This window comes from Nomia melanderi, chromosome 3 (genome assembly GCF_051020985.1).
Source record: "Nomia melanderi isolate GNS246 chromosome 3, iyNomMela1, whole genome shotgun sequence".
Classification (NCBI taxonomy): domain Eukaryota; kingdom Metazoa; phylum Arthropoda; class Insecta; order Hymenoptera; family Halictidae; genus Nomia; species Nomia melanderi.
In genome coordinates, this window is record NC_135001.1 from 11,965,034 (window position 1) to 11,988,019 (window position 22,986).

The window sequence follows — 22,986 nt, forward strand, 5'->3', positions numbered from 1 at the left end:
ACGAATAGCGAGTTAGCATCGAAAATGAGACGAAAACAAATCAAAACTGAACAATTAGACCCGCCTTCTTTCCAGAGATCAACTTGTGAACAGCGTTCGGTATGCGTGTACACCGTGCGATATATTTCTTTCTATCATATGCGCGGTATACGCGCGAGTCCGTGATCCTCGTACAAATACCGTCAGACCAATTTTATCAAATATATATTTTCTGACCATTTGTTCCTCTAAACTGTAAGCACAAAGCGATCTCCTGCATTCTCTCGGAATGCAACAATATTCTTCTTCGTCGTGCATACATAAATTCGATCCATCTACTACACGATTTCGAGCGCGTTATAAAAACAAGCTATAAAAAAGACAAATATTTTTATTACTAAACGTTGAAATTCCTTGCTCTTCCTGTCTTAATTCATCGTGTCTTTGTCCTCGAATCATACGTGAACCTATTGTGGCGCCATTATTTTGTCCTAGCACCATCTTTTGTATTATAACGTTCCTCTGTGGTTATGTAAATATCTGAAGGAATGAACGGTGTATCGATATTGAACAAAATTATATCGTTAAATACAATGAATGTAAATAAACGATCATAAATATAGTTCAAAACATGTAATAAATATGTATTTTAACGCGATCAGATAAGGTCTTGCTTCTATTCCGTACATAAATTATAATCTTGTTGTTTTTTCTTTTTGCTGACGCTACTGTCGTCAATACTGTACTGTTTAAATGCCGACGAGGACGACTGTGACAAAGATGATGTTTACGAGGAAACTTCAATTTCGGTGTACGGTGTTTTCATTGAGGAAACTTATTTGCTATGTCAATTTCGAAGTCGATGTCGTTGTTGTCATAACTCGTGATATTTCCGTAAAATAAAGTAATAATAACGAGGAAATATATTATAAACAAACATTGCGGGAAAAAACAAAAAATAAATAAACAAACCATTCAAGAAGAAATGGTAGTGACATTGGAATTGGTGTCTGAATTACATCCGTTATCAGTTCCATAAAACAGACATTTGAAGTGTTGAATATAAGCCTGACAGTGTTCTCCTTTCGCAAAAGCCGTTGTGTTATGCAACTTTAAATTACGTTGTTCGAAAAATTTGAAAACCGAATAAAACAAGGTGGCATCCTCTGTATTTTTTGCCGCTTCCAAAAGTTTCCTGGCGGAAACTTGATCAACCATACCAACGGATCGGACATAACTGAAATGAAAACAAATATAAAAAGGAAATGTAGGAAAGAAAGATTTGACATGGGTAGCGTAACATGCGGTGCGTAGAAATTTACCGTAGCGCTTGTAAAATGTGTCCTTTTGAGAGAAGAACTTCGATTATTTCCTCATGCGCATTCCCCAATCTTTTCAGCATATCCAAGGCGAGCTGATGGGCAGCTGGATAAAGATTTTCTAATGAAAGCAAAAGACATGCTAAAGGCTTTGAATCAGCGACTACATGATACTGCAACAACTGATGAAGTTGATAGTACGCTTTCCGCTGCACTAATGTTGTAATCACCAACTCATGTAAGTAATGCTGCACGGGTATTCCGTGCTCTGCCAACGATCTAAAACGGAAGAAACGTTATAAATATTCAACCCTTTGCACTCGAAAATTATTTTGCTAGATGTATTCCTAATTTTTTATGAAATATCAACGATATGTTTTATAATTAATATTAATATAAATAATATAGAAATTAAGGAATAGAATTATTCTATTTTAACATTTCATGGATAATTACATTAAATAAACTTTAATATTGAACATTAAACTTTGTAATTTTACTGTATCAAACCAAATGGCGACTGTGAGTCGCCTCTCGAGTGCAAAGGGTTAATATCCAACGAACGCAAATACCTGATGTATTCCAAGAGAACCCATACAATCATTTTTGGTTCAATCGTATTTTCAGAAAATTTTGATAATATGTAACTGTACATATCGCTTTGATCAAGTAGAAGTTTGTACTTATAATTTTCAGCCGGTGCGCCAATGTTTCTCACATTGTTTTGTAAAGGAGTTCCCATCTGATGACAGTAAGCATGCACATTAAACATAAACGAACTGAACATCATAGATATATGTTATAGTTACACGAGTGAATCAACAATATAATTACCTGACTTTGAATTTCGCTTTCTAGATAATTCCGATACACGGAATTTAATTTGTCGAATATCGTCGGCATATCCATCAAACTAACGGGTAACTGCATCATGAAATTTTGCAACACCTGTATTAATACCTGTTTCGCGTTCGTTCGTTGCATTAAAAATTCTACCAGTAGCACTTTGTCTGTAATCAGTTTCACCAATGCTTCCAGCTTCAGTTCTACATACCTAGTCAGTAATCGCAACTGTTCAGAGGATGAGATTCGACTAAAATACACTAAATTTGGATATTAAAGGATCTACCTACCATAAGCAACCTAGCTTTACATCTATTACAATATTTGGCTGAAAGACAACCCAATTTGGTGAATCTATAAAACATTCAGGAAAATCAATAGCGAATATTTACATTATTCAAAATGCTCAGGTATTCCATAAAGGATACATAATTGGCAAGGTTGATATGTATGCTCTAACAAAGTAGCTCCTGGTACTTTTAAACTGCACGGTTTAATGGGTTTTGCCGATGCTACGCTGCTGTGGTGTATTACAGTTCCATCACTCACTCCCGGCAACATAATGTCAAAGATCATAGAAGTCTGAAAATCAATCGCTTCGATTCGGATTCGGACTTGGATTTCTGTTTCCACTTTCATTTTCATTTTTCGAACTTCTGCCGTGCTCATCTACTCACCTTTGAAGCTTGATGATGAACGATAATAAGATTGTCTACAACGTTAATGGCGAATCTACCGCTTACATCAAGCTGCAAAATATGACTCCGCTTGATTGTAGTCATCCTGTAAGTATAAAAACAAAACGAATAGATCGATGTAAACGTGAATAGATTGACTAATATCACGGTACACGTAAATACAGTATCTACTTGTGAACGGTGTACACGTAGACGGATGCAGTTCCCATTGAACGATTCGTACCCGGTTGATGACGTAACAAGATAATACAAGGCATTCCGTACAAAACTGCCAGTGCTACGTCTCTCTCGCAGACCGCTAATTTTCCCGGTTTCGTTGCACCAGGTTCCACTGAAACAATTCATTGTTCTTTTATCTTTTTTCCTGTCTCACACTCTCTGCAACCATTAATTATTTTGTTATATCTTACTTTCAAATTTGGTCAATTTATGAAGATTTCCAGGAGTTACATGTAATGCTTGCATTTGATTCCCCATTGTACCGGATGATAACAATACCAAATAGCTTTGTGGACAATAAACGAACCAGTTCACTCCTAAACTCAAGCACTTTAAAGCTCTGACATTTCGTTTCTCTGGATTTACCTAAAACATAAACGAATAGCTCGAAAAGAAATATAGCTCCTTTCTAGAACCTAGGTAATGAAAAGTAGTTAAATCACTTGATATGCTTCCTCTCTTACTTGAAATAACTCCACTCCATAATCAGTAACAAACAGTATTTCATTTCCATGAGTCCAAACAAAACCTAATATAGTGGCATTTTTTCCTTTGCATGGTTGTGAATACTCTATGTTATCTAAACCAATGACAGGAGAATAATTAACGAATTCAACCGATGAATTGGTACGTTGTATCGCTAATATATTCATATCAGGTGAAAACTTAATAGAGATCACAGGTCCTTTGTCTTCCATTCGAAAGTTTAAGTTTTGTTTTGGACCTTTTACTAACACGCTTGCTACACCTCCCGATCGAACAGCAAATACCTAGATACCGACAATTTTGCTTTTATCCCTGCCTCTTTGCTACAATTGATATCTGTATTTTTCACATACATACCTGCTGTTTAGAATCATCGAAAAAGACATTGGTAAGACAGCTGACTGACTCAAACTTGATTGGATCAGCGGACAGTTCCAAATAATAATCATCGTTTGCCTCTTGCTCTTCAACTGCCATGTTACACCATTACACACTGTTATCTTTATTACATAAAACTTTACTGCAATCTAGAATTCTGTAAAAAAAGGCAAACCAAGTCTTCTCTTCTCTTTCCTTTCCGTTTGTTTTTTCTCTTTTCCTACAAAAAATACATATTTATACCTTAGACAAATTATTTAAAAGTACGTGAAATCTGCACTGTTATTTACTTAGAAATGCAATACGTACTATAAATATATTTCAGGAGCAAACAGTCGCGTATTCTATTATTCCCGCAATTAGGAGACACTTATTTCTCACTAATTATTTATTTTAGTAAAATTAAGTTATTGAATAGACTGATACACGTATCAAATGTTAAATATTTGTACTGTCCGCTGTAAGACGCCATACAAACAATGATAAAAGCTTTTTAAGTAATAAGTACCTAAATATTAGACGGGTAAATACCTAAGTACTTACTTATGTGCATACTTATTTGCATCTAATGTCATTTGCGACAACACTCTGAAACTACATAGACAAATAAGACGGATGAACATATTGCGGGTTGTTCACGAGATGAGCCCTGTTCAGCCGGGTCTCGATTGGTCACCTTTCATCTTTTCTCAACTCATTTTCGATAATAATTTGCTGTTCGTCAATATAGAGTTGCACATAACCAATCAAAACAATAAACAAAGTCCCTATCGAAAAACCTCTCTTACCCTGTCATGGCCATTTTAATTACAATTAAACAATATTGAAATTATTTATTAAAGTTATTTAAAATTTCAATATTTTTAATTCTCATTTCTATCACTTGTAGCTCTGCCATGCAATACCATCCTTAGTCGATATGACAGAGCGTGCCATGAAAATGGTAAGGGATATTGAACCCCCGAGAGCGCGTGACAAAATTTTACATTGCATGTTATGTCTATCTTATATCTCGTCTCTGATTGTAGTTTACCAGTCTATTTGGAAGGCTCCACCAGAGGGCAACAGGACAATGGCACTGTGAGAACGTTGACATCTGAAGTGTAAAGTTACTAAATTAATGTAGCTACATACCATACCTGTTAATCAGTATTTCGAACGCATGGTTGACGTTTACACGAGTTGTTTATTGTATATTGTTTCTCATGATGAATTAATTTTCCGTCGCAATGTCGAAAGCTAAAATCTCCGCAGAATGGAGAAAACGCGTAAAGTCCGAATATATGCGTTTACGACAAATGAAACGCTACAAACGGGCAGATGAAGTGAAGATAGCTTGGAATCAAAATCGCAAGGTTATGTCAGGTAAAATTGTCCTACATTTATATTTTACTTAATTTCATTTGTGATATGCAAAGGTGAATTGGTTCTTGTGCTGTGAAAAATATTTTACAGAAAAATTAAAAGAAAATATATATATACTTTTATTATATATTTTATTTTATTTATTCTATATAACTATATAGCATGGAATATGTAAGAGTACGTTTTTTCCCAAATTTGTTACTAAATTTAATGAATATATATATATATATTGTAAAATAAGTATATAATATAATAATGTATGAGCTATTTAATGTACAATATATACATATGATGACAAATTGTGTTATTAGAGTTATTAACGACAGAAGAAAAACGATGGACAGATGGAAAAGCAATGTGGTTAGCCATGCAAGACATTCCTCCTCATGTTTCTTGCATGAAAAAGGCAGAAATTACTAGTTCTGATGGAGATATACAGACGTGTCCTGTTAAAATTATTAATGCAGTGACTCCAATACCAACCATGTACACTTGGGCACCTATACAACAAAACTTCATGGTTGAAGATGAAACAGTGTTGCATAATATACCATACATGGGAGATGAAATTTTAGATCAAGATGGTACATTTATCGAAGAGTTAATAAAAAACTATGATGGAAAAGTATGAGAGAAAAATGTTTTAAATTACAGTGTTTTTATATATCAATGATAATAGGGTAAACTATCAACATTATTGGTAGGTTCATGGAGACAGAGAATCTGGTTTCATGGATGATTCCATATTCGTGGATCTGGTAAATGCTTTAGCACATTATGAAAAGGAAGACAAAGAAAGAGAGCAAACAAAAAAAGGAAAAGAGAAGGAAGATGATAAAGAAAGGAAAGATAATGGTAGCATTAAAACAGAAAAACCAGATAAATTACTGGAAGATATTAAAATGGAAAGGAATCCATTTCCATCAATTCATATCTTTAATGTGAATAGGACAAGTGGTATAAATGGTACAAACGGTTAATTTAATATGCAAATTGGTTTACCTTCTTGTATCAATTTCAGGCAATATCCAGTATGTTTCCTGATAAAGGAAGGCCAGAAGAGTTAAAGGAAAAGTACATAGAATTAACAGAAAGATCGGATCCAAATGTATTACCACCAGAGTGCACACCCAATATCGACGGTGTAAATGCCAAGAGCGTCCCTCGGGAACAAACGATGCACTCTTTTCATACCCTTTTTTGTAGAAGATGCTTCAAATACGACTGTTTTCTTCATCGTGAGTAAAGCAGCGAAAATAGATTGTCTTGATTCCTTTCGAATTTGATAGTTTACTTTGTTTGCGAGAATCGTTCCATGATGCGGTATAACGGCTGTATGTAAGATTCGAATATAAAATCAAGCAGTTTGTTATAATAATTTATAATTCTTGATTTATCATAGCAGCCAGGGGAACTTCACCGCAAGGTAAAGATAAAAAGTGCATACAGTGCATATCTACCAAGCGACCATGTTTGATTGAATGCTTCTTTTTTTTTTTTGTGTTGTGTAGCACGAAGGATTAACATCATCAAGGATTCATCTGCCATTGTGTACATTCGTCATTCATTATTGTGTCTACTAACTATTACTAAATTACTATAATTTCTTGTACACATTCGCAGTATTTGTTTTGAAATACCAGCCGACCAAATTTCTATTCTTATTTACAGGTCTTCAAGTCTGTCATCCAGGACCAAATTTACAGAAACGAAAAGGGCCCGACCTGAAACCATTTTCTGAACCTTGTGGAACAGAATGTTACATGCATTTGGTAAGAAACGATGAAATAACGCTCCTAATAGAATAAAAACGCGATCATGTTAATGTGCAAATGTATCTTAATTATTTCATCAGGAGGGGATGAAAGAAAAACTCGCAGCACAAGCTGCCGATATCAAAGACGAGGAAAGTGACGAGAAACGCGGAGCCCCTAGGAAAGTAAGAAAACAGGCGAGTGTTGATTCAGGAAATGAAGCGAGCAGCGAAGATAGTAACGATAGCAATAAATATAGTCAAGGAGGTGGTTGCCAAGGTGAGATTATTCGATGTGAGCCTTATTAAGAGGAAACGATGAGTATACGCGCAAAATATATATTTTAAACAATAACATATATAGAGCTAATGTTGGCTTTGCATTACGTTAGATTTTAAACAAAACGTGAATAAAGAAACAAAGCCGGAGGAGTCGGTAGAAGATCAAGCACAGCCGGAGAATCAGGTGCCGTTTACGCTTCTCGGTCTCGATAAGCGTGTCAAGACGGAAAACGAACTTTCGTGGACCGGTTCAGAGCAAAGTTTGTTTCGTGCCCTTCACAAAGCCTTTCCTGGTAATCCATGCGCATTAGCACAAATAATGTTGACGAAAACTTGTCAGGAAGTGTATCGATTCGCGCAGAAAGAAGCTTCGGACATTCCAGCGATCGAAAACTTGAAAGACTTTACACCTCCACGAAAGAAAAAAAAGAAGCATCGACTTTGGTCGATGCATTGTAGGAAGATACAGCTAAAAAAGGATTCCGGTAACACTAAAACGCAATAGATACTACGTACTTGATAATAAATTTAAGAAGATTATTTTACTTGATGATATAAACGTTAAATATTTCATAATGTGGTAATTATTTCTTTTAAAAGGTGCTAATCACGTGCACAATTTTGCGCCGTGCGATCATCCAGGAAGACAGTGCGACAACTCGTGTCCGTGTATACAGGCACAGAATTTTTGCGAAAAGTTTTGTCAGTGTAGCAGCGAATGTCAAAACAGATTTCCAGGATGTAGATGTAAAGCTCAGTGCAATACGAAGCAATGTCCGTGTTACCTAGCCGTAAGGGAATGTGATCCAGATCTCTGTCAGACTTGCGGCGCAGATCAATTTCATATTACGAAGATATCTTGCAAAAATGTCAGCGTTCAACGCGGTCTCCGTAAGTCACAAACATTTCTGGTCTAAGGTAAATAAACATGTTTGAATAGAGGGAAAATTTGAAAATAATTTTCAGATAAGCATCTTTTAATGGCACCATCCGACGTTGCTGGTTGGGGAATATTTCTCAAGGAATCTGCGGCCAAAAACGAGTTTATTTCCGAATATTGTGGTGAAATAATTAGCCAAGATGAAGCTGACAGGAGGGGCAAAGTATACGATAAATACATGTGTAGTTTTCTGTTTAATCTGAACAATGGTAAGAAAGAGGGAAATAAAAAGGGAAGGAGAAAGAGAAAGAAAAGCGTTTAAAAGTTGTATGGATTCGTAAAACGTAATAAGCTTCAAATGCCTTACTTGTAGACTTTGTTGTGGACGCAACGAGGAAGGGAAATAAAATACGGTTTGCCAATCATTCGATAAATCCTAATTGTTATGCAAAAGTAATGATGGTGAACGGTGATCATAGAATAGGTATTTTTGCTAAGAGAGCTATTCAACCGGGCGAGGAACTGTTTTTCGATTACAGGTAAAAATTGAAACAATTCAATTTGCTCTCAAAGAACTTTGCACATTTTAGAATTCTGTACGTTTTTTGTTTGTAGATACGGTCCAACGGAACAATTGAAGTTCGTCGGTATTGAACGCGAAATGGAATTTTTGTAACTTCTTACACGAAACGAGTGAAACGAATCGTACAATACTGTAAAAAGATTGTTGATTATTAACGAGAAGCGAAAAAAAAAGAAAATTAAGAAACTAAATAGTTTCCATGATGGGTACCTGACGCCACAAATTTATTGGATAAGCTTTACTTTTCACGCTATCAAAATCCAAATAATATGTGATGGACGAGCTTACGTTAAAGTTGCGAACTCTCTCGTCGCTTTAATGATATCGGTCAATAAAATAAAATATGTTTTAAAAAGTGTTTAAACAGTGTTTCTTTCTTTCTCTATTCTAGAATAAAACATTGTAAACGGTAAAATGAATCTTTTTATCCAAACGCGGTAGCTTATGAGGAATGTACTTTCTGGTAATTTTTCATTGGAAAATTGTGATCAATAGAATTCTAAAGCGTTTTTAGCATAACGTAAACAAAAAATTATCAAATCGACCAGTGATAAGGCGACCAGAGACGATTGGGGGGCACGCATTTGAATCCTCGAGCAATTTTTTTTTTTTAGCCGAACAATTGATACATCCCAGGAGTTGTAATACGGAAACAAGGTCAAACGTGATAAACAAACATTCAATTTGTCGATTTTGTTGTTTTCTTTAATATTATTAAAGCTATGCCCCCGTATTATGGTACACCCTGTACAGCTGTATTAAAAGTATACACCGTGTATATTTTCTCCGAAGATGAGACGTAGCTAGTATGAGTAAGTTACGCGGGATGGATTATAGGAAAGCTTTGCGATAAACTTGGCTCGTAATTCGGCCACCAGTTGCAAGTTTTGCACACGCGAAAACGGTTGTTGACCAGTACAAGATACATTAAACGTTGAACGCGGTTTTGCCTATCGAGTATCGTAATAGTTTTTCGTATTTCGTACTTCGTATTTTGTGTTCCGTATTTCGTTATTTGGAACTGAAAAATCAAATTGCGGATTCTATATGAGGGATCGCGAGGAAAACTTGTTCGTTGATTTTTCATTCAAGGAAAGCAGGAAAACTGCAAAAACGGTCTACTTAGAAGGGTGTGTTGGTTGAACCGCCTTTGAAATGTCACTTACGTTTTCGTTCGATTTGTTTTCATTTTGAAAGTTGATCGCGTCGATTGGTACGATCAGCGCGCGTACAAACATACACGGTTTAAAATAGCGTTCGTTCATCGTTTCAATAAGAGGGCAACGGAATAAAAAGTTTCAATTGATTCAAAACAGTAAGTTACAAATCGGAAAAGAACGGATTGCATCAAAGAAATGGAAGAGGGTGTAGCGGGGAATGTTGCCAGCAATAACGCGGAAGCAACAAATAAAGGTAACGATTCGTCGAGTGTGTTAATTCGTCGTTTTTTCAATCACTAGATGTGTTCTCGCATAGGATACGTAAAGTAGGTACTATGTACGTACCTACAAAACGATCAAAAATTACTGTAACAGATCAAAATGTTAGAATACATTTTAGTAAGATTCGAGTTATTTAGTGAGTAAACTTGAACTGGAATTGGTTACAATTAAGATTGACCCGTACGCAAATACAATGATCTTGCGCTGGATTTGCTCGCATACGCGAAATCGAAATTACCGACTGAATCTTGAAAATACCAGCAGCGAAAATAACATCGCATTTATGTGTGACTAATCGTGAGAAGTAAGTATCTGGTATAGGCAAAGGGAAATGAACATCTGACGGCATAGATCGAAAATAATTGTTGGTGATGGGCCAACTGTACCGCAGAAACGACAGGAACATACAGAGAGAAATATGAAAGAAAGGTGGTTGCGGCCGCGGTCGCGGTCGCGGTCGCAACCGCACTCGCTTTCACATCGCATCGTCAAAATTTCTTTTTCCTAAACACTACAGCGCTTCGTATCCTGTGTTAGGCACATTTCATGTTAGCCTGATTCTTCATCAGTTTACAAACTTTTTGTTTGATTGTTCAGCGTGATCGGAAAGAATCGCTTATCGATACGAATATATACTTCGCTTTCTATGAAAATTCATGGTAAACTCGAGCGGAAAAAATTTTTTTCGTTGTTGGTTTTTAATTGATTCTGTTTAACACGTTCGCTACTAGTGTCACATATTTACGACGGCCGTAATCCTATATTTTACATAATGAAAATGAAATTAATCTTATGGATATTGTTATTAGAAATTATAAACGACATTATATTCAGGAACTAAATGACTCGTTTCTGTTTCATTTTTTCAATATTTTGTTTAGAAGATTTATTCGATTGAAGAAAATATTATTATTAAAGAAACCGTCACCAGAATAAGCGTTGGTAGCGAACGTGTTAATGGACCAGATCGTCCAGCTTTCGAATCATTTTATTTGGTACGCAACCTCCTATTACTAAAGAAATACGGAGATCTATATAGTTGTTGGTATACGCGTATAGTATCGTCCTGGTTGTCACAGTTTTAACCCGCATCGATCGACGTTCCTCCAGGACACTCCCGTTTCATTAAAACGGAAAAACAAATGGAATAAAGGGGAATGGAATGGAATGGAGTCCATTCGTGTTTCCGTTAGGATACAATAACGATTCGATCCGTTTTATTGAAATGTTGTCAATGGGTTTTCAATTTGTTTCGAATTAGAGAAGATATATACATAGTATGTGTATATGGTTCGCGAATGTGTCATACTGTCGGTGATGAATGTTGCTTTTTAGAGAAATCAAAGGACCATACTGGAAATGAAATGGATGTCGAGGAATTGGAACAGCTTCGAGACAAGTACGAGGGGAAGTTGACGGCGTCTCTTTATACCGGTACCCTGCTTATCGCTTTACTCGGTTCGCTTATAGCCGTGGGAGTTATTTGTGCAGCCAACTATCGGGTAAATTCACCTCGTTTCAATTGTCCTTAATGACGTGTTCTTTTCGTTTCTCGAATGCACGATGTGCGTAAGTACGTACTTACCTAGTGTATACATTTCATATTTTCGACTATCGTATCTATATAAGTACTTAGGATTAGATGAGTCGTATAATAGATTTCAAAAGACAAAGAAGGTGGTCGAGAAGCGGGGATGCTGATACGTGTAACAAAAAAAACATCGGTGCTATGAACATCGTCGGCGATACCTCGCCAAGGGGTGGAAGAAATGATAAAACTAACGATACTAGCGTTAAGTCTTCCAATCGAGAAACGACCGATTTGCCGAGAGACGAAATGCAGATGTGTATCAAACTATTCCTGTTCGCAGGATCTGTATAAAGCCGTCATCCCTGTTGCGAGCTTAACGATAATGATCTTCTTCTCGTTGAGTTTGTTATTCTTGACACAGCTGCCGTCCACATTGACTTCGGCTAGAACTAGGTACCTCATAGGTTTCGCTTCTTCCATTATACTTGGTCTTGGAATTTTGAGCTTAAGGAGTTCTGTGCCTTTATTCGTTATGATTCTCGCGATGATCGCCGTTATGCCGAGAGCCACTCGACAAACACCAATTATCATCGCAGTCATCTTTATCCTTGTTCACGTGGTCAGAAACTTTCTATTTTCCGACAATTCGAATCACTTGGACATGGTCAAGGTATCTACACTTCCATCTGTTTTCCTTGCTTGTTTGCTTGCTTGCTTGCTTTCTTAATTCCTCCCTTCTTTCTGTTCTTTCTCCCTTACTAATTGTCTATCGTTCTTCTTTTCTTCCTTTCTTCCTTTGTATCTTTCTCATTTCCTACGTTTCTTCGTTCCTTTAATCGGAAATAACAACAAGAGACAGTAAAATAATTATTTGTCCGTCGCTCGATCGTTTAGACGTTCGGCGAAGTTGTGTTCTTGGCTGGAGCGATTTTCGCTGGTTCCTACTATAGCATTTTAACCGCAAAAGCTCATAGTAGAACATTCTCCGGAACGAAAACGGTCATCGAGTCCCGAATCAAGCTGGAATGCGAAAGAGAACAACAAGAACAGCTATTGCTGAGCGTTATCCCCGCGTACATCGCGGCCGAGGTGAATCATTTGATACTTTTCAATTTGGCGAGTTTTCATTTTACTGGATTTTACGGCACGTACGATTATTCTTGAACAGGTGAAAAGAAGCATTATGCTGAAAATGGCGGACGCGTGTCAAGAGGCCAGTAAACACCAGCAAACGAGATTTCACGAAATGTACGTGCAAAGACATAATAACGTTAGGTAAGCTGCAAAGTTTAGATAATCGAATGGTTGAAATGAAATAGCACAGATATAATGTAATATAATGGAAACGGTACGTTAGTAATATTACACGTACTAGTAGTAACATACATGCGTAATACACGATACGATCTTGCGTCGATTGGCGCGCTTTAATTAGTATCCTGTACGCGGACATTGTGAATTTCACTCCACTTTCGGAACAATTGTCGGCGTCGGAACTGGTGAAAACCTTGAACGAACTGTTTGGAAGATTCGATCAAATTGCCCAGGTAAAAATGTAGTTCTTTTTGTAATTCTAGTTCGCCTCGCAACTCGATCGTCTCGATTACCTTGCATGTACATACTTATCTACTTATGTCGGTTCGAATTGCATACGGATCGATCGTTCTTAAATATTTCGCACGTATTTTTAGGATAATCAATGCATGAGAATCAAGATCCTGGGTGACTGTTACTACTGCGTTTCAGGATTACCGATTTCCCGTCCAAATCACGCGTACAACTGTGTAAATATGGGATTAGAAATGATAGAAGCGATCAGGTGAGCGATCATAGAGTGACGATAGAGTGATCGTAGAGTACCCGTCCCGCGAATTCATTCAATTCAAATGTTTACGCGTCAGATTTGTACGCGAGGCAACGGGATTTCACGTGGACATGAGAATCGGGATACATACCGGAAACGTTCTATGCGGCGTACTGGGTCTGCGTAAATGGCAGTTCGATGTTTGGAGTGACGACGTTACTTTGGCGAATCACATGGAAAGCGGTGGTTTACCGGGGTATAGTGAACAAAATGGTACTTAACTTTCCAGTTTTCACTAAACTAAGTTTTGCAAATGAGCTCTCGTTTTTTCGTTAAAGGCGAGTACATATAACAAAATCTACTTTGTTACAACTTGGCAACCGTTTCGAGGTCGAACCTGGCCATGGAGACTCTCGAGAGACCTATCTCGCGCGTCATAACGTTGAAACCTTCTTGATAGTCCCGCCGAGGGTAAGGACATTTATCATGCTTCACATCGTTTCATTCCATTACACGTAGTACCTACGCTAGTTTCTGATTCTGATTCTGATTCTGATTCATCCAACTACGAAACCGCGTGACGATTGTTCCATTTTCATTAGAAGACCAACGGAGATTATGGTGAAAATGGACAAGGATTCGGTCCTACTTCAAAGATACCGTCCAGGTAACTAATGCCTGGTGACCGCCGACGTAGCGTGCACTTGAATTGTAATAGAGAAAATTTGGTTTGCGTATGACCCTGATCAATTAACCAAATCGAAAATTAAGAAAAGCTTTTCCATTGATTTCGAACAGATCAAGACCGAGTAGCAAAATGACCAAGTACGTAGAAAGTTGGGGCGCGGATAAACCGTTCGCCAATATCGCAGAAGCTACCCTCGCAAAAAATATTGGTCTGACGGTAAGTGGCTAAAGAAAAAATAAAACATAAGAAATTATACTCTTTTGGTTCTTTTTATTTCTTTTTGCTTCTTTTTGCACCGGTTTCCTTTGTTTTCTGCATGGAAAATTCTAGAGCGAAAAACAATGGGAACCATGATAAGATAACATTTCCTTTTCATTCCAGAGTATCGCGATGATCGAGTCGAATCTTTTGGGAAACAGTAATTCCAGTTGTTTCGTCGATGTAAAGTGAGTTTTTATCCTTGTTTCTTAAGTATTGGTCAAAGTAACCGTATCGTGCATCGATTCAAGCTACGTTTATATTCTCGCGTGCAAATGTGACAGACGATGGTGCAGTGGAAATGGTACCGATGGTATGTCTCCCCTTACCTATCGCTTCAACGACCAAGCTGAAGAACTTCGGTTCCGTGAACAGATCGACGAGCAGTGTTCCTGCTACTTGCCCGCATCCATCGCCATTTACGCAATCATTTTCTTCATTCAGATTATTTATTTGCCCAGGTAAGTATACTACAGTCCCACGTTTTCTTACGATTACACTGTGGAACAAATTTTGATCTATGTTAGTTTTTGCAATAGCCACTATGTAATTCTTATAGAGTTCCTTACCCTAAATACGAATCCGAAAACCAAATTGCTGGGTCAGGTCAGGGATTTTGTAAAATCGGTCGAATTTTTCAGAAAACCAAGTGTTACGTGAAAACTAAAAACGATAGGCAGTTAAAATTTGTCGCAAAAAATAAAGGAGACTTGCCCGATCACGTAGCTATAAAAATTTTGAATTTTGCGTATCATTAAATGTTTGTAAACTGTGATCAAAGTTTAAAAAAAGGTAGATGCGCGTACTTTGTATGCACTTCTGTTACATTTCTACGAAAAGTGGGTTGGCCAGCACGAATTTGCTTTGCTGTTTAATATGTGAATACACATATACGAGTAATATTATTACGATGATTAACACTGAAACTATCGAATCAGTCAAGATGGTCGGTATAAATTTTATTATCTGTCGATTATTAATATTTTGAAAGTATTAGATGTGTGAAATGTTTTTAAAAACTAATCAAGTTTACTGAAACTATAACGAATAAAAATACTTCCAGTAAACATCCATTGTAGATCGTACTTTGTTTAATAGTTTTTTATGTCAAATTTAATACTGAGAATATCATTAGATGTACCATTTAAAAAATCGATTACAATGATGTTTTTCCTTTTAGAAAACAAGCAATTTTTATTTAATATATAATTTTTATTTAATTAAATATATTTAATATATATATAGGTTAGGTGGATTTAGCAGGTCGGTTAGGTGTGTTAGGTGGGTTTAGCAGGTCGGTTAGGTGGGTTTAACGGGTAGGTTAGGTGGGTTTAGCTGGTCGGTTAGGTGGGTTTAGTAAACAATTAAACATTATATGGACCGTGGAAGGTTTTTTAAACTTTGATCACCGTTTACAAACATTTAATGATACGCAAAATTCAAAATTTTTATAGCTACGTGATCGGGCAAGTCTCCTTTATTTTTTGCGACAAATTTTAACTGCCTATCGTTTTTAGTTTTCACGTAACACTTGGTTTTCTGAAAAATTCGACCGTTTTTACAAAATCCCAGTTTTTTCGAAAACTGGACCTGGCCCAGCAATTTGGTTTTCGGATTCGTATTTAGGGTAAGGAACTCTATAAGAATTACATAGTGGCTATTGCAAAAACTAACATAGATCAAAATTTGTTTCACAGTGTTATCAATAACTCTGTAACGTCGTGCCGCGGCGCGGCGACGGTGTGATCGCGCGATCGGTGAATTCAATAACTGTGGCTTTGAAAAGTTTTTCTTTCGTTCCAAAACAAGTATCGTCAACGTACTGTTTCAAGAGGGTTGAGACCACAGTGAATCAAAGTTAGTCGTAGTTGCACGACGTAACGAAATCATTTGATTCGTTTGAATATAGAAAATGAATATTGAAAACAGACTGACGAGAGCGGCTACTAATTTTCGAGCATAGAACCGTATTTCTGTTACAGAAGCGTTACAGTTTACGGTTCTTTCATACCTGGTCTCTTCTTCTTATCCATTATCGCTGCTGCATCGTGGTTGTCCACCACAATCAGAAACAGAACCAAAACTAGAACCGACAGCGAACATATCAGAGATCGATTGGCTAAGAATAGAACCATCAGAATAATAACGTACTTGGTTACGGTATTCTTGTCGATTCTGTCCTCCATGCTCAGTCTGATTGATGTCGATCAGACAAATGGATACGATGCCATGCCGGTATGTATTACCATCATCCATATTATTAATTTCAACTTTCAACGATGCATTCCTATATGTATCTACGAATATATGCAAGCACGTACGTAGTACTATAACACTATGTATATATGTATAATACAATATATGATATATGATATAATAGGAAAAAGTATTTTAAGGGAAAAAGTTGTTTCAGTTGTACGTCTATTCTGCGGTGATGGTACTGATCGTTGGTTGGACTCACTTACGTGTCGACTTTTTGTTGAAATTTTTCGTAATGTGTACATCCGTTACAACGATTCTTGTCACGTTATCGCAGGTGCCGATCGTGTGGTTGTATCACGCGATTGAAAACGATGAGTAAGTGCTATGAATTATTACGTTAGCTATCATACGCTGACTTGTTACGTTAGCTATCTTATGTTTCAGATATTATCATATTCATAGTTTGCTTCGAATCGGATATTCACTGGTAATTGTATGCCTCGTGCTTCACGTTTTGGACAGGCAAGTCGAATACACTTCTAGGGTTGATTTTCTATGGCAGAGTAAGCTAAAAGTTGAACAGGAACAGGTGGAAACTATGCGAGGCATCAACAAGATTCTCCTTGAAAATATATTACCGGCTCATGTAGCCGAACATTTTCTAACAAATATGAGAGCCACTCAGGTGAGTCCAATCAACGAATTAATTGTAACAGACGTCTACGCAAACATTAACCACCTAAATACGCTACTAATCGTTCCGTTTAATTATAAGAACGGTTCATCGAACGAACTAATTCCATGAAAGGTTCATGGATTCGTTCATCTTCCTTTTCATGATTATGACAGGATCTTTACCACGAAAGATACAGCAGCATCGCGGTTATGTTCGCATCCATTCCCAATTACAAAGAGTTTTACGATGAAACAGACATAAATAAACAAGGACTGGAATGCCTGAGGCTGTTAAACGAAATTATCTGTGATTTTGATAAATTATTACTGAAACCAAAATTCTCCTGCATAGAAAAAATTAAAACCATCGGTAGCACTTACATGCTTGCCTCAGGTCTCAGTCCAGGGAAAGAAGACACCGATGAAAAGGTAGAGTAGTTCGTCATTTATCAGTTATTTGTCGCGCCGTCGAATATATGGCAACGATATAATTTTGTTCTTTTTTTCCTTAACTTGGCCGTCACGCGATACAATGTAATCAATAGTAAAACTATACCGCACATGATTGATCATGCAATTGCATATCTCGTTTCGAGATCAGACTGTTTCTAAACAACTCGTCTTGATATATCTTTCCCATTCACCGATTTTTAGGACCCGCTCAAGCAACAAGATCACAATATAATCGTCCTTGTCGAATTTGCCCTCGCTCTCATGACGATTTTAGATCAAATCAATAAAGAATCTTTTCAAAGATTTAAACTGAGAATAGGTAAGTCGCAGGACGTAACGATGTTCCCATTCACAGCGATTTTCCGATTTAACTTTTTCTTTATCTATGCAATGACACCGCTTCAAATCAATGTCCCAATAATAATAATAATGATGATGATGATGATAATGATGATGATGATAATGATGATGATGATGATTACGACGACGACGATAATAATAATAATAATAATAATAATAACAACAATAATAATAATAATAATGCCGATAATAATAATAATAAAAATGTGGACCCTCCCACCTCCTCCTCCTCCTCCTCCTTTTTCTCTTTCTTTCTTTCTTTCTTTCCTTCTTTCCTTAGGGTTAAATCATGGACCCGTAATAGCTGGCGTAATTGGAGCCCAAAAACCTCAATACGACATTTGGGGGAACACTGTAAACGTAGCATCCAGGATGGACAGCTGTGGAGAAATGGGAAAACTCCAAGTCACCGAAGACACAGCCAAAATTTTAATGAATGCTGGATACGAATTAACATGTCGAGGACCCACTTACGTTAAAGGAAAAGGAACTTTGGTCACGTATTTTCTGAAAACATCTTTTGACAACAAAGAAGAAACTTACTAGAATTGCTAGCTTAACGGTGAACTTACAAAACAGATGAAAATATGAACAAAAGAAACGAATGGGTTAGAATAACTACCGATCTACTTGGTTTTAAATGTGCAAGACCAAGAGAATGTACAGTGTATGGATCGAATACAATGAAATACGGACGTATGCTTTTTTTACTATGTATCTTTACTTATTTATACGAATAGAGTTGAAGCGCGAAGCGAACAGAATGGTTCTTATAAATGTATTTATAAGAAAACAGCTGTTTATTAGTTACTTATAAAATAATTTGAGTATAATAGTAATATAGTAATGGCACAGCAATAGTTACGCGTAACAGAGACCTTGATTTAGCAAACACCACTCGGGCTGCAAGCTTTCGGCAGAGATTCCTCTCGTTACGTATCGTTCTCTCTGCCTGAGCATTCTCTGCTCTGCGTGAATCCAAGACGAGTTTGGTTCTGCCCACAATCTTTCGGCAAGTGCCGCAGCTCTAGGCCAAATTTTTGAATCAATCGTAACACTATCAGCTTGCTCAGCCCAAAGAGCTGCTTCTCCTCCTATCGTGAGAAATGTATTACGTATATAATTACCATTTATTTCGCTCGTTGCAAGAACGCAAATTTTCGCAATTTCGGCACAAGGAGATACAAGATATTACCTAATATAAGATTCTTCTTATTCTCGAGACGTTTTGACCGGATTATCATCAAAGGAGAATTATCATAAACATTTTGCCAACCTTTGTAAGGTGCACACCAATTATTACCTTCGCCTATCCAAGCTGCAAAACTAAAATGAACCCAAACTGGAGTTTGATCAAAATTCATAATGAGAACAACAACAACAACAACAACAACAACAACAACAACAATAATAATAAGCAAGAAATATTTACTCACCCGCAGTCCAAATAAAGCGCATCGTAATTTGAAAAAATTATTTGAAAATTGTTTCGTAACAGTCTATCGATGGTAGAATCGTCTTTAGTTGTCCAAATTTGTACAATGTATTTGCTAGGATTCAGATATTGAATATTTTCAGCGCTGGTTAAACCGCTGGTCCACAAAACAACAGGTATATCTTTACCGTCATTGGCGACGTTTAATGCTTTCAATGCGTTGCTCTGAAAATGATCCCAAAGCATGTAGAAACTTGATTCCGATAGATTCCAACCTTTCACAGTTTGCATCCAACTTGTTATAGCGCTCGAAGAATTCCAACAGTTCAAATTCACTTCATCTCCGCCCATATGAAAAATGTCTGGTTGGAAATCCTGAATCATATCTCTATAGATTCCTTCGAGAATTTCATATACTTTTTCACTAGTCGGATTAAGTTGACCGCAGGGTGGTTCAACGCAATACTTTCTCCAGGGTTCAGCTTTGAAACAAACGACGGCATCATCCTCCACCTAAAAGCCCATGGCGTAATGCTATCACACAAGTATACCTATACTCTATAACCACCCACTATTTAACTATTTTTTATGACAATGATTGTGATTATGATTCCAATTACGATTACGATCACGATCACAAATGAAACATGTATACGTTTACCCATTGCCATCCTTCCCCTACATGGGCAGGTGCATCAAATTCAGGTAGAACTCGAACGCCTCGAATAAGTCCATACGCGATGATTTCTTTGATATCCTCCTCGTTATAAATCTTCGTGGCCGTATAAGAGCCAAATTTCGAAAATTTTGGCCACGTTCTACTTACATAAGGAAAACTATGGGAATCGATAATGTGCCAATGAAAAGTGTTTAACTTCGACATGGCCATTCCATCGATCGTTCGTAATATTGCGGATTTGTCAAAGTAATTTCGACTGGTGTCCAGTAATATACCACGGTAAGGATAAACAGGTCCATCGGAAATCGAAACATCGCTCGGAATTTCAATTTGATTTCGTAAATCGTCGAATACGATCAATTGGCTCAACGTTTCTAAGGCATGGCGCGCACCAAAATAAGATTTTGCCGTTATCGTTGCGTTTAGTATCTAAATATTAAAAAGAACAAACATCAAATTTTCTTGCAATCCGCTTCCAATGTATTTCCAGCCAAAGTATTTGAAATAATCAATTTCATCTTTTCAAATATACACGAGACTAATAGTAGATGACAAGTATATAAATATAAAACCAATAAAAAATTATAGAAAAAAGGTATAAAATTACAGAACCATGAAACTGTGATACTATTTTGTATCTATAAAACTATAAAATTTTTTGATTCATTTCTACATTTCAAATTTTCTACATCTTGGTACCGCTCGATCAGATAAGAGCGGTTCACCTTGACGTGCCGATTGGGTCTTCATATTTTTTTAAATGTTCCGGGAGAAAAAAATTGTCAGCTAACAACAGAAATCGGAACCTAATGGGAAGAAAAAAAAATATTCTTGAAATAATTGGCAACCTCACCGATTTGTCCACCTTGGAAACCGTCAGGGTATAACTTTCGTCCGTGTGTAGAGTCAATTTAATATTATCAGTTTCGAGAATTCCAATGAATCGCAAAAACATCACGGAACCACCAGTCTCTAATAATTTGCTGACAGATTTCTTCGCATTTTTTCTCAGTAAAATTACATTTTCTTCCAACAGATGCCTAATTTGCGTTCCATTTTTTAGATCTATTATCGAGATTCGATTAAGATCAAGTTGAACCATAGCTTTGCTTAGAGATAGGTGACCGGTTGGTTTCGGCCACAACGAGCTTGATGCGCCGCAAAATAATTCACATACTTCCAACGATACCGGAGCAATCGTTTCCTTCGTGATTAATTGTTTCTTGCAAAGCCCTCCCTCGCATATGTAATGCCATCGAGAACTACGTGGAAATTTAATACTTTATACAATATGATACAGTTTATTTATACCGCAATATTTTATCTATATACGAATGTTTAATTTTGTCAAAGATTAATGTCATATCTCTTTCCTGAGTCGAATTATTTACGATTTACGTGTACAGTACACTTGTTACTTTCACCGTGAAAGGAATAGACCGCGGTCTCGATTTCTAATCAAATCAAACATAACACAACACGTCAACATCGCCATTTACATTCGATAATTTGTAAATATTATACTATAGCAATAATGGCACGTAAAAAAATACTCTCTTCTTCATAATTATGCACTACTAACGGTGAATACCGTTGTTGGATGCATATGATTGAAAAAAACTCATTATTGCATTATTCATACAACTAGTGTAGTACGTACATTCATTATCAATATATCTATCTTTTGCAGATTTATCAATATAATCTACACATAGATATTTACTTACTCGCGCCCGTACGTCATGCACGTAAGTACATACATACTTACTTACATACGTATTTACATTACATTAAAACACGTAGTCATATACGGTGCTCGTACACCTTCCTATACGTTAAATTTATATACGTATGTCGGTATGTATACATGTGCTTATAGATGTGTATAAAGTACAAGACGTCAAATACAAAATGAACTATAAATGTACCGTGAATATGATATCAAATGGATACTTGAACACTTACCAATACGAATCCTCCGCGTATACCCTAAAATTAATTTGAAGGAGAAACACTGCAATTAATAAGACGATCATACTGTTTAAACAACACCTACGTACGAGATCGTTGTACCTCGTGTGACCACACGGCTTCCTTCAAACTACTTAATCCTCCTCTTCGCGTTAATATCGAACTTTCGTCGCAGTTGGAAGGGGAATTAAGGAATGGCGGCTGAACAACGCCATGTAATAAATTTAGAAACCTTTTTGTACAATATCGAAAGAAAATAGTACCACCAATATAATTTACTTGTAAAGTACAAAAATGTAATTGCATAGAAAAAATCAATGTCCACTATTCACTTATTTTCGATTGTTGACGTCTTTTCCAAATTCATATATTCTGTCCATTGACCTATTCCAGAAATAGATCGATTGAAATTGATCAATCGAAAAAAAGCATTAAAAACAATGAAATATAATACTTGTTTATCGGCAAACAAATGATTTACAAGTCGTTTGTTTTTCATCTTGCGATAAATAACAGTACAATGTTATGTGTTCTTTACAGACAAAAAAAATATATTAACTAATGTCTTGTAAATTATATTGTCTTGCGACGCATTCTTTGAAACGTAATACATGTTATGACTTTATTTGATGAATGGTATAAACTAATCACAGTTCCTTCTGTAAGTAAGCTTAGTCATCTATAACACCTATAGTATATAATC

At 36.5% G+C, this 22,986-nt stretch overlaps 4 protein-coding genes across 13 annotated transcripts; 2 read left to right on the plus strand and 2 right to left on the minus strand.

Moving 5' to 3' along the window:
• Positions 1-375: 375 nt before the first annotated feature.
• On the minus strand, positions 376-4,630 carry Bulli (regulator of MON1-CCZ1 complex protein bulli). Of its 2 annotated transcripts, none has more exons than XM_031979188.2 (13): positions 4,232-4,513; positions 3,902-4,142; positions 3,523-3,828; positions 3,250-3,424; positions 3,011-3,170; positions 2,819-2,924; positions 2,570-2,723; positions 2,432-2,495; positions 2,133-2,352; positions 1,871-2,040; positions 1,302-1,577; positions 952-1,216; positions 376-519 (listed from the first exon to the last, which is right to left on the minus strand). In XM_031979188.2, the coding sequence occupies exons 2-12, from the start codon at positions 4,019-4,021 to the stop codon at positions 955-957; spliced, it is 2,013 nt and encodes a 670-aa protein (XP_031835048.1). In that variant the 5' UTR covers positions 4,022-4,142; positions 4,232-4,513; the 3' UTR covers positions 376-519; positions 952-954. The 2 variants fall into 2 exon arrangements, with proteins under 2 accessions (XP_031835048.1, XP_031835049.1); XM_031979189.2 differs by lacking the exon at positions 376-519 and having other exon boundaries at positions 955-1,216; positions 4,232-4,380; positions 4,466-4,630.
• A 309-nt stretch (positions 4,631-4,939) lies between these two features.
• Positions 4,940-9,149, plus strand: E(z) (histone-lysine N-methyltransferase E(z)). 3 transcript variants are annotated; one of them, XM_076365886.1, is made up of 12 exons: positions 4,940-5,287; positions 5,599-5,912; positions 5,992-6,228; positions 6,309-6,525; positions 6,690-6,713; positions 6,959-7,059; positions 7,143-7,320; positions 7,433-7,807; positions 7,923-8,213; positions 8,289-8,471; positions 8,576-8,741; positions 8,818-9,149. In XM_076365886.1, exons 1-12 carry the CDS (start codon positions 5,152-5,154, stop codon positions 8,876-8,878), a joined length of 2,283 nt encoding a protein of 760 aa, XP_076222001.1. In that variant the 5' UTR covers positions 4,940-5,151; the 3' UTR covers positions 8,879-9,149. The 3 variants fall into 3 exon arrangements, with proteins under 3 accessions (XP_076222001.1, XP_076222002.1, XP_076222003.1); XM_076365887.1 differs by having other exon boundaries at positions 6,693-6,713; XM_076365888.1 differs by lacking the exon at positions 6,690-6,713.
• A 445-nt stretch (positions 9,150-9,594) lies between these two features.
• Adcy2 (adenylate cyclase type 2 Ac76E) lies at positions 9,595-18,908 on the plus strand. Of its 3 annotated transcripts, XM_031979409.2 has the most exons (19): positions 9,597-10,198; positions 11,563-11,729; positions 12,099-12,428; positions 12,653-12,847; positions 12,927-13,033; positions 13,194-13,305; positions 13,450-13,577; positions 13,660-13,818; positions 13,901-14,033; positions 14,165-14,229; positions 14,361-14,466; positions 14,632-14,696; positions 14,793-14,969; positions 16,491-16,743; positions 16,922-17,085; positions 17,155-17,395; positions 17,560-17,814; positions 18,040-18,157; positions 18,479-18,908. In XM_031979409.2, exons 1-19 carry the CDS (start codon positions 10,141-10,143, stop codon positions 18,742-18,744), a joined length of 3,099 nt encoding a protein of 1,032 aa, XP_031835269.1. In that variant the 5' UTR covers positions 9,597-10,140; the 3' UTR covers positions 18,745-18,908. The 3 variants fall into 3 exon arrangements, with proteins under 3 accessions (XP_076221764.1, XP_031835270.1, XP_031835269.1); XM_031979410.2 differs by lacking the exon at positions 18,040-18,157 and having other exon boundaries at positions 9,596-10,198; positions 18,479-18,615; XM_076365649.1 differs by lacking the exons at positions 18,040-18,157; positions 18,479-18,908 and having other exon boundaries at positions 9,595-10,198; positions 17,486-17,629.
• Positions 18,909-18,923: 15 nt separating this feature from the next.
• On the minus strand, positions 18,924-22,589 carry Hexo1 (beta-hexosaminidase 1). Of its 5 annotated transcripts, none has more exons than XM_031979418.2 (8): positions 22,386-22,589; positions 22,278-22,301; positions 21,490-21,574; positions 21,166-21,377; positions 20,295-20,741; positions 19,635-20,146; positions 19,394-19,524; positions 18,924-19,292 (listed from the first exon to the last, which is right to left on the minus strand). In XM_031979418.2, exons 1-8 carry the CDS (start codon positions 22,587-22,589, stop codon positions 19,060-19,062), a joined length of 1,848 nt encoding a protein of 615 aa, XP_031835278.2. In that variant the 3' UTR covers positions 18,924-19,059. The 5 variants fall into 5 exon arrangements, with proteins under 5 accessions (XP_031835278.2, XP_031835279.2, XP_076221772.1 ...); XM_031979419.2 differs by having other exon boundaries at positions 22,373-22,476; XM_076365657.1 differs by having other exon boundaries at positions 21,490-21,592; positions 22,278-22,428.
• Positions 22,590-22,986: the final 397 nt, after the last annotated feature.